This window comes from Haliotis cracherodii, unplaced genomic scaffold (assembly GCF_022045235.1).
Source record: "Haliotis cracherodii isolate W230 unplaced genomic scaffold, xgHalCrac1.p SCAF_11, whole genome shotgun sequence".
Taxonomy (NCBI): domain Eukaryota; kingdom Metazoa; phylum Mollusca; class Gastropoda; order Lepetellida; family Haliotidae; genus Haliotis; species Haliotis cracherodii.
Window position 1 is genome coordinate 35102310 of NW_027266266.1, and position 11703 is coordinate 35114012.

Below are 11703 nucleotides of genomic sequence, written 5' to 3' on the forward strand. Positions count from 1 at the left end.
CACAGGAAAGGTGAAGGTCAGATACCATCAATAACGCGCATGTCCCCTGTTGAAATCGATAGCGACCTGACATCTCCTGCCCATGGAAGAGACGAGTATGCGAACCACATCCTGGTTAATGGTAGCCCACTCGGCCTGCAAAGCAAAAGCCAACTGCTTGAACGTCTGCGGTTGTGGTTGACGTCAGCGTAGCCATCTATCCAATTCATCGTACAGGTGCTCTATCGAATTCAAATCTGGGGATCTGGAGGGATAGGGGAGGACATCAACGTTGTTGTTGTGTAGACGGGCTCTTGTGATCCGTGTTGTATGCGGTCGAGCATTGTCCTGCTGGAATACACCGTTTCCGTTGGCTGCAATTGGGAGGACGTGGTGTGGTAGGAGAATGTCGTTGATGTATCGTCGAGCCGTAAGATTACCCTGGATATGGACCAAACCTGTCCTGCCATGATGAGTTATCCGCCCACATCATAACGCTACCTTCACCAAACCTGTCCACTTCCTGTATGCAGTAGACCCGTGCTCTTCCATACCCTCGACAGAAGAGAAATTTTGATTCGTCGGTGAACTAGACATCTCTCCATCGCTGTTGAGGCCATACCCTTTGTTGACGACACCAATGCAGCTGTTTTTGACGATGTTGCCGACTCAATATGACGCGTCGAACAGGACGTCTTGCTCGTAGACCTGCTGCTCTAAACGGTTTCGTACAGTCTGGTCGGAGATTCTGCGCAGTACGGGTATTTGGGATGCGGTTGAGCTGGTTGTGGTCGTCCTTTCACGTAGGTGGCGCACTCGAATATAGTGATCTTGGGCGGGGATGGTTACCTTTGGTCGTCTCGACCATGGCCGATCACATGTTGACACATGCTGTTGAAACCGATCCCATAGCCTTGTGATTGTGCTGGGCGCTACATTGAAAACCCTGGACAGAGATGATCGGCATTTTCCTGACTGCAAGCGGCCTATCACGTTGTTTCTTTGCACTTCTGTTAATCTTGGTGTGTTGTTGAACTGTCACTGTTCGATTGAAGCAGATGCCAGGCAATAAATAAACCTGTACTTTAATACCGTTCATAGTGCTGCTGTACGTGCACCTCAATGGCCCTACTGTTAATGCACTGCCTAATTAAACTTCTTCATTTTACACCTCTTAGTCCGCTAATTTTGTTTTTATGGCCACAAATATCTGTATTGCGTTCCTATTTTTGAAGAGTATATGAAACAGATGAGACAGTCTCACTGGTCTCCTTTATTTCTAGTTCATGTGGGTAAATCAGTGGAAGAGAATTTGATGGTTATTGAACGCTATCAGATCATCGGTATACCTGAAGCTTAAGTGGAACTTCTTGGCCAAATGACTTTGTTTTGACTTTGCCAATCCGAGCAGAAATTCCGATTCACATGCATAAGGAAACAGATACACAATAGGGGAGCACAATTGGTGCCCATTTGGAAGCAACAGCAAGTCGTTGACAATTCATTAGAAGAGAATTAAAAGACAAATGCCCTTATATCTAACTTTAATAACTAAGGACGTGCGTCATTTTACCTCACTGATTCATTCTTTTTCTTGAAACAGACCCCTTTAAATTTTGTGCATGGTTGAATAGTTTCGAGCTGATGGATGTATTCATACATGAGATCCTGAAAACTGATGCATTTTCATAACAAGACTCTTAGTTTATGACATCTTTCTTAAATGAAATGACAATTTTCAGAACCTGCAAAATTGTTTTGCATGGTGGGTAAAATGGCTTTGCTTCATAAACTTCTGTGCACAAATTGCGTTTGCTTCTGTGCAAGGAAACAATCTTATCATTATGTAGAATATTCATTTGCTTGTGAGATGTTGTATATGTGACAGCTCCTAGTTACAAAGTGTTGTTTACATCCACGATTCCCGCAACGTTGGATCAATAACATTTCCTGCTCTTTCACTGTGTACTGTATGTTTTGCTATTCAGAGGCAGTGCTCTGTTTGCCCAGAATCAACTTCGACCACCAGTTTACCCTCTCTAAGGTCACCAATATATTCTTGCTAGGTTGTCAAGTTATCTGCTGTTTGATTTTCACGCAATAAACTCTTGCTGTTTTTGCTTATGGTATATATGGCGTTAATTAACATCAAATGTACAATGATAACTAGTGTATATCATTCAGGGGCTATGAAGTCAATATTAACATCCCACCATCCAACCATTGTGTAACAACACATAGCGCGTAGAGAAAACAGCCTTCCTGATCGATTTGGAAGGAAGTTGACACAAGAAACAGCCAGCCATTTACACAGAATTACCCTGAAATAGATCACACATTTATCAAATACAACTTCTCCAATCAATGGTACGCTTCCGTTGTATAACATGGGATGTCTTTCTATTGTTCCCACAAACACAGGCTGACAGTGCATCAGTGAAAACGAAATTCAAAATAGAAGATGTGATGACAGTGTGTTGGGATAATCTGTAAACATGGTTAGGGTCCACCTAATGCTCCTGTTCGTTGTTTCAACCATACAATTAACATTCTCTACCAGCATTGACGATTTACATCATCTACGTCATCACCTATTCAGCAACTACACCACCGACATGAGGCCATTGATAAACCAGTCACAACCTCTAGTCATGGATGTTGATTTCCAGTTCCAGAGGATCCATCGTATTGACAACACACAAAAGGAGTTCTCCATCCGAGGAATACTGTCCTTTGCTTGGAAGGATGAGTTCCTCACGTGGGTATCAGCTAATTTCGGAGGTTTGAGACACTATCACCCAATGAAGGGAGAGATTTGGACTCCAAGCATTCTCAACGAAAATGGTATTGAAGACCAAGAGGTTATGAATAAGATAACAAGACGTGTATTGTACAAAAATGGATCAGTTGTGGTTCATGTACCTGGTTATTTCTCAACCTTCTGTAATTTTGACATGACGTATTTCCCGTTTGACAATCAGACTTGTAACATCCATCTGAACTCCTTAGATCATTTTGCTGAAGAACTGGAACTCCGTCCTGTTTCAAAACAAGTGACAACCATTGGAAATAACATAGATGCTGAATGGACTGTGGACTCGGCTTCAATGGCAAGTGGTCAAATCACCATTGCTAAACATTTGTATTACAGAGTCCGTATCAAATTCCAGCTTTCCAGAAAGCCTTTGTTTGCCATCTTGAACATTGTTATACCCATCGTCACCATCTCCGTCCTCAGCATGATGGTGTTCCTCGTCCCCGTGGAGTCTGGGGAGAAGTTGTCCTTTTCTCTGTCAGCGTTGTTGTCACTGGCAGTCTTCATGAGTTTCATCAGTGAACAGATTCCTGCATCATCGGAGAAACCACCACTACTGGTCATCTACCTGACGTCGATGGTTCTGCTAAATGCTCTGTCAGTAATTAGCACGGTTCTCGTCTTGCTGTGCCATCACCGAGTCTCTGTTGCCAAGGAAACCAGAACATGTAACAGTTTATCCAACCCGAAAACTACAGATGTTGTGATGGAGAGGCCTTCATTCAGACAACTCAGTCCTCTTACCTGCTGTGGGAAAGATAAGAAATATTTGTCAGCCAGCCGTGCATTGAACAACACATTGCTTCTGCTGTTTATGGGAGTGGTGATAGGAGTTACTATTAGTATCATTGCACGAATGACAAATAACAACTGACTTCGTTAATTGGTAGTGTTAGTAAATATGTGACAATGCCGGATATTTGTTTGATCTAAAACAGAAACGTATGCCATGAACAAATTGTCTAAATTTAGAAATCTTCGTAAATAGGTAAAGTTTTGTAAATATGCGACAATGGATAAATATTTGTTTTGATCTAAAACTTAAATGTATGTTGTGAACAATGTGGAGTGCGAATACTTAAGCATGGATCTCTGATGTTGCTGTAATTACTTGGTTTGTTGTTTAACGCCGCAGACAGCAATATTGTTGGCGGACCCTGGTGGCCTGTAAATAATTCAGCCTGGGTCAGAACAAAACTTACTGAGGACATATCGTAGCCAGGATTCCCAACAGGATTTGTAATTACTTACTTCTTGGCTTTATTATATCACTCAAAGTACAGTGTACAGTGTGTCTTATTAAAGTTGTTATCGTTTGCAAACTGGTTTCAGCTATAAATGTGTGATTCGTTGTTCCTTAATATCTCTCTCAAGCGGTCACCGTGTGATCTGCGTGAGATTTTTCATGTAATTTGAGTACATTATCAATCAACGCATTACACACATATGGTTACATATGTGAGATTTGCAAAAAATAGAAACGCAACTGTGGTTTTAGATGTATATTTTGTATATCATAAGAATGGTAACAGATGGTAATCGATTGTTCAAAATTGGCACACATCATTGTCACATGGTACACAGGGAACAGTAGATTTTCAAGGTGAAGGTAATCTGTTCTCGACAACTTGTACTAACACCATTAGTGCATCGTCGTCCCATTGAAGCAATCAGATCCCGATTTTCCCGTAAATTTAGGCTGAAGCGAATAACTCCTGGCGTTAATATTTCTTCCGCAAGCGGACACTGTGTCATCTGTGTGGGTTTTGTTTATGACATTTGAGTACAATGTGATCAATAAACGCATAACACACACATTGTTACAGGTCTGATATTTACTAACCTAAATGAACATTGAACATTACGTAACGCTCTTCCTTCATTTATTTCTCTCTCTCATACGTATTTGCGTTGCTGTGCGCGTATTAATATAATACAGCTACCTTTTTGTATATATATTTACAATGGGCATACATATCTCCATAACTTAAGCATAAAAAAAATAAACTTAGAAGTTAAAACATTAAAGTAAAACCGTACCGTCTAGCACAACTGACGCACTGACGTAAAAGACACCCTAAAAGACTATTATAAAATTAAGTGTTACAGCTTGGCCTGTCCGTCCTTTGTGACGATGTCCGTCATTTGTAATTAAGGATGATAAGTCTCCGCTTCATTATAGATTAGATTGGCCTAAATTACAATCAAATAAAGTCAATTTCTTCATGTTCCTTCAAATGAAAGTGTATAATATTCATTGCATTTATTGTCCAATGGGGGGCGGTCGGGTAGCCTAGTGGTTAAAGCGTTAGCTCGTCATGCATAAGACCCGGGTTCGATTCCCGACATGGGTACAATGTGTGAAGCCCATTGCTGGAATATTGCCATAAGCGGCGTAAAACTCACTCACTCACTCATTATTGTCCAATGAGGACGCAGCATTTTATATTCCAACGGTAGCCTATGGTCATCGTATTTCTGTTGATGTAATTATTATGATGCATATAAACAACGCGTCGACCTGAGTTGTCACACGCGTTGTGGACGCCTACCAGTTTCTGTAATAAAGGCTCTACATACAATAAGACTTATGTTCGATCCTATTTGGTCAGTCTGTGACCTTGTTACGCCATTACCACCTTAACCATACTTAGGATAGGTACGTGGCATATTTTAAGCAACAGTTGGTGTGAGATCCGGGTAAATGTATTGTAATCACCACCACACAGGACGTATGTCAAAAGATGAATCCCTGACAACAGCACATGACCTGCAACATTAGCAAGACAGCATAGAGCAATGACAGGCGATGCTGACGACGGCTATGCAACATCAATTCAACACCTAAACATTTTGATGGTTGTAGCTATCTGGACGCCGAGCAGTTGTTATAAGTTGTACAATAAACTGAAACACTGGAACAACGATGCTACTGCATTCCCATTGTTTTTACCGATGTCAGCAGCGACCTGGAACCATTTGCTGTCTGACCTCAACAAGAACTATTGGGATAACTTGTTCAAATCCTTCAAAGACAGATTTGGTCTCAACCCAGCTTTTCTATCACGAAAGCAGCTAACCTGCGAATCTGTTCATGACTTCATTACAGACATGCGCTGCACGGCAACCAGGGCTGACCAGGATGCCTTATTTGATGCAGTTCTGCGAGGATCGCCTGCATATATTAGAACTGCAACCCTGATGAAGGAGGCAGACGACCGACCCGGAAGAGGTTCTCAAGTCAGTCAGACAAGCCTCATCCCTGCAGCCCATTCATGATGCACAGATGGCTTCATCGCTGGAAGCCTTAACAGCCAAGGTGGATGAACACTATGGTGAACGTGGACACCCATGAAGCCACACAAAGACCTCGATCACCAAGTGTGACCTTCAGACGCCCAAGGTCGACCTCGCCGGCACACAACAGAGTTTCACAAAGACATTCCAACCCAGGACGACAAGGACCACCGTCCCCTGGAAGTTACAACTATCAACCCTGTGATGTCTACAGACAATGTTATCGCTGTAATAAGTGTAATAGTGCTGTTACCATGAAATGTCACTTTTGTCATAGGTTCATCATATCGCCCTTTCACGTTGTGCAAGATGTAATGATCATAATCAATACAATAATAGGAGATAGGGACACGTACAACCCTTACAACCATCAAGTACCATCGTGAACAAAGTCATTACACAGTTTCGTTCTGTCAAATTCCTAACTTTATGAGAGTGTGTGAGTTGGGTTTAAAGCTGCTTTTAACAGTATTGCAGTTAATGTGTGAGGAAAGCCCGAAGTGATGCAGGTCTCAGACATTTACCACTTCGGTGAAACCCATGAGCACAGGTATGGTGCAGACAAACCTAGAAACATAATAGGGACGAACCCACAATCATAGGTTTCTAGCGTGCCCAAGGGACGCAACTCTGCACAGCGAATTGCGGCGCTTTAGACGACTATGCCCCCACCCCCCTTTATTAGGCTCAGGAGCTACTATTTCAATAATGAGTCTATGAACTGAACGCTGAGGATTAACAAAATAACATCCACTACAATCACCAGATGTTCTAAATGTCTCAGATGTTAGTGGATCTCATATAAAGGAAATCGGCAAAGCACACCTTCCCACATGTCACTTTGCCCAGCATTTCATGTGTTAGAACACTCAACTAGTCCTGTAATCCTTGGCATTGGTTTTCTAATAGATCAATCAAATACCATTAACTTTAACATATACTGTATATAATCTCTTTCAATTCGATCTGGCATCACAAAAATTAAGCTTTTGTCGTTTAATGAATTCAAAGCTCACGCGGTCGTGCCAAAACATGACTTTACGAATCCATCCAGACCTTAATACCTCATTCCAGTGAAAGTTCGTAAGCCTAATCCTACCCTAGGTCAATGTGAACCACTTGATTCTTTGCCGACAAAATACAAACAAATACAAATCCAGTGTGGTCAAGCAAGAATCAAATTGATACACCACACCAATACCCCGATCATATTTCGAGCACACATACTAGTAGCCAGATTTGAACCCATCAAACCTCACCATGTCTCTTACTTCATAGTTAGGATTTGACCTCAGTGACGCTTACTTGACCCCAAGTCAAAAGACGGAACTCCTTGAATTCCTATGTAGGAATAGAGATGTTTGTGCAACACATTTGGGTGAGTTAGGAAAAGGCTCAAATTTTAGATTCCATATGGATACAGGTGACTCCAAACCAGTTCGTTAATGTTTTCATCGATCTTCTCCTAAACTTAGGAAAGAAGGTAGGTGAAATGAAACCACCACTACTGGTCATCTTTCTCACGTCAATGGTTCTGCTAAATGCTCTATCAGTAATATACACAGTTCTCGTCCTCCGGTGCCACCATCGAGGCTTGGTGACCGGGGAAACCAGAACATGAAACACTTTGTCCAACCTGAAAACTACAGATGAGAGCAAAGATCGAATGCACTAGAAATGAATGAATAAACATTGATTTCTGCCACATCAGCAATATTATACCTATTCGAAGCGAGAAATCACTGGAAAACGTCCTTGATCATGTATCCTCTTTATAAATGCAGATTATGTAAGAAAGGTAAATTTCAATGTTTATTAAGGAAATAATGTCTTCACTCACTCACTCATTCAATCATAACTATATTTTCTAACGTCTTCAGCAATGGAAACCTTAGATTTATCATTGTATACATGATGTATTTGCATAGACGCTAAAAGGTATCTTGCATTGCGGTGTCAATTGTACGATTCCGACTATATCATGAACGTGTGCTTATGGATAACTATTAAATGGTAAAGATACGAGGTGTTCGCAGGGAGGTGTACGTTCACCTGATTGAAAGACTGGAACATATGGTACAAGTCAAAATATGGAATTGCATCGGACATCATTTTTGTCACTGATGCATTCAATTAGAAAATGTACTCCACATGTCTACCATAAAACGTTTTACAAGGTACTGAATGTTGTAACCTTATAGCGTTAAGGGCCTGGCTAAACAAAACGCTATCATGCACGTTTCCATTAGGTCACATTTCTCTTTATCAGGTTACAATAGTGAGTGAGAGAATACACACCATCATACGAATCTCTAACGACCCGTGAAAATCCGGGTCAGAGCAGGTCTTCAGCAACCCATGCTTGGCCCTAAAAGGGCGATTAACGCGATTGGTTGGGTGGTCAGGCTTGCTGACTTGGTTGATGCATGTCATCGTATCCCAATTGCATGGATTGATGCTCATGATGCCAATCACTGCATTGTCTGGTCCAGACTCGATTATTTACAGACCGCCGTCCTTTAGCTGGATTATTGCTGAGTGCGGCCGTTAAACAACAAATAAAACCATGTCTCTAACACAAACATTAACACACGTGCGAGCACACACACATGTATGGTGCGTTGTATGTGATGTTCGTTATGAACTCTGTTATTAGTATTTCATTAGTCTTATCTTAAATTGACTGAGCTGTCACTTGTTGATTTTCCAAATGAAATCCGCTATCAACTCAAGATGACACACAGAGAGGGACATACGTACGGGTGGTAACATCCATGAGGGATGCGTGGCGAGTGCAAATGCTTCATGTTAAAGTATCTATACTCTATAAAAAATGTTCTTAATGTTAATACCAAATTTTAGAACAAAGATAAGAGTTGACAACATCCTATCCTATCATGCAAACATTATTTAGTGTAAACGTGCCTCATGCATTGGCGCCACATACATGCGTAGAGTTTCATTCCTGATTTTGACACTTTCAAGGAAGGTCGATTTAACTCTGTGGACCATTATTTACATCAAACTTATTGATTCCCTCTTTTCAAAAAGTTGTGATTTACTATATTTCATTCCTTGTGTGTGTATAAACTATCGATGCGGCGCTATTAACAGACTAGAAACTCTCAGAGGTCATCTTAGGTGGCCAATACGTTTAATGTTTGACAGTCTGTGATTAGCACTGGTACCAACAAACCCAAAACGTTGACGATCGACCCCGTTCATGACCAGGGCGCCTCAGTTCAACGACAAGACAACAAGATCGATTGATCCGAAACCAGGCTAAAACTTTCATCACACTACTGGCGTAAGGGTTACGGTTCAGACGATTAGAAATCGTCTAATTGCAGCTGATCTCCATGCTCGGCCATGTGTTGTGCCGCCCCTTACAAATGGTCATGTTGCCCACTGGCGTCAATTGTGTTTGGGTCCAGTTGTTGTCAAGTTTGAAATTTCCGATCTTATCCCTATCATCTTTCAAAATCGTTGGCGGTCATAACACCTACTGTTATAGGCAAACTAGCGGCGAAAATGATATGTTTGGATCACTGTTGGTTGGTTGGTTGGTTTTTTAACGCCGCACTCAGCAATATTCCAGCTATATGACGGCGGTTTGTAAATAATCGAGTCTGGACCAGACAATCCAGTGGTTGATATCATGATCATCGAACCACGCAATTGGGATCGATGACATGCATCAGCGAGCCTGACCACCCAATCCCGTTAGTCGCCTTTTACGACAAGCATAGTCACCTTTTATGGCAAGCATAGGTTGCTGAAGACCTATTCTACCCCGGAATCTTCACGGGTCTGGATCACTGAAAATCGGTGATGACATCAGGTTTTGACGAAAAGGGTAAGCGTGTCCTGCCCTACCGGTAGGCGCTGCTTGTTGAAACTAAATATACATATGATCTTTAACACACAACAGGGGCTAAAATATCCCTACATACTCATAACGTACATTTAGAACTAAAATATGTTCCTAAACATTTTGAATATATTTAGAGTGTCATTCCTTTGGTACCCCCTTCTTTCGTATGGCGCATGTACGTGTCCAACAGATCTGCTGTCGTATCAGTCCTTATATTAAAATCACGAAGACTCTTGAGGACATTTTATCGTGGGACAATCAAGCATTGGTCAAAAGAGATATGTCGATCGTGGTGTAATACAGTTATGTTCGTTTAAGTGATCAATCACACATCCTTATTTTGATATCGGCAAATCCAAACACATAAAATACTTGAGTACTCAGTACTTTAGGCACAACTGATTAAGAATTCAACTTTGAAATTTCCAATCTTACCCCTATCACCTTTATTGATGATAGGTGAATGAGTGGGACAGAGTGTTTGAGTGATTGTAGATCTTAAAGAATATATTAACAACGGTATTACTGTACTCTATATTTTCAGTATTTCCATTCTATTCTGGAATATGTTTGTAAATAAAACTGATAATATATATTTCAGTAACGGGAATATCAGCGTACAGGCACATGTAAACAAGCTTAATGTTTTATTTCACTCAATCACGTACATGAAAGTAATGGAAGTAGAAATGGGATTTAACGTCGCGTGCGACGTGAATCTACTAGAGCACAAGTTTCATTACGGGACATGAAACATTACATAGCAAAATGTGTGATAATTTACAATATGTATAGTTTCACGAACACCGGTAGCGTCACTTTAATAATTAGCATTAAGCAAGTCCCATACTGTATCAGAGTAGCGCGCACTCTTCATTCACATTCACAAAACGCATACAGTTCAGACGGTAGAGTATGTAAAAGTCACAACAAAGAAAGGTCTCTTTAGAGTAAACGGACAGGTGAGAAATATAAACAAGCAATATAAGTCTCTAATTTTGTGACACCTTGGTTAAAATCTGATTAAATTGCAATTTTCAGAACCTGCAAAACTGCAGTTCATGGTGGGTAGAAGGGCTTTAATTCATAGACTTCTGTGAACGAAATGTGTTTGCTTCTGTGCAAGGAAACAATCTTTACATTGTGTGTCATTTTCACTTACTTGTGATATGTGCATGTGGCAGCTCCTGATAACCAAGTGTCCTTTACATAACCACAGTTCCCTCATAGTTGGATCAATAAATATTATTGATAAGACAGTGTACTGTATGTTTTGTGATTCATACGTTCTCTAAGCTCACCAATATAGGTTGTCAGGTTACAGTGAGACCTGACATTACAACATTTATCTGCTGTTTTGATTTTCACCAACTTAAACTACTTTTGCTTTGTTAATGGTATATATGGCGTTAATTGACATCGCTAGGAAATTGGCAAGTGTTTCAAATCAATATAGCAAGTCAATATTAACTAACACCGTCTCCATTGTTCCACAACACACAACGTGTACAGAAGTCTGGTCGAACTGGGTGGAAGTTGACACAAGAAACAGCAAGTCATTTACACCAAATTACCCTAAAATAGTTCACACATTTATCTCTTGAAATACGGTAGCATCCAACCAATCAAATATTACTTCTCTAATCAATGGTGCGGACTCTTCTGCAGTATAACAAGGGATATGTCTCTATTATTCCCACAAACAGACTGACATTCAGTGACAACGAAATGCAAAATA

General features: G+C 40.8%; 1 protein-coding gene across 1 annotated transcript; it reads left to right on the forward strand.

The window, feature by feature from the left end:
* The first annotated feature begins 2594 nt into the window (after positions 1-2594).
* Positions 2595-3668, forward strand: LOC139455035 (neuronal acetylcholine receptor subunit alpha-7-like). Its single transcript, XM_071236621.1, has one exon. It carries the CDS (start codon positions 2595-2597, stop codon positions 3666-3668), a length of 1074 nt encoding a protein of 357 aa, XP_071092722.1.
* The last annotated feature ends 8035 nt before the right edge of the window (positions 3669-11703 follow it).

Bases quoted from the DNA above. Each gene is read 5' to 3' on its own strand.
- LOC139455035 (XM_071236621.1), top strand. From the start codon at position 2,595: ATGAGGCCATTGATAAACCAGTCACAACCTCTAGTCATGGATGTTGAT.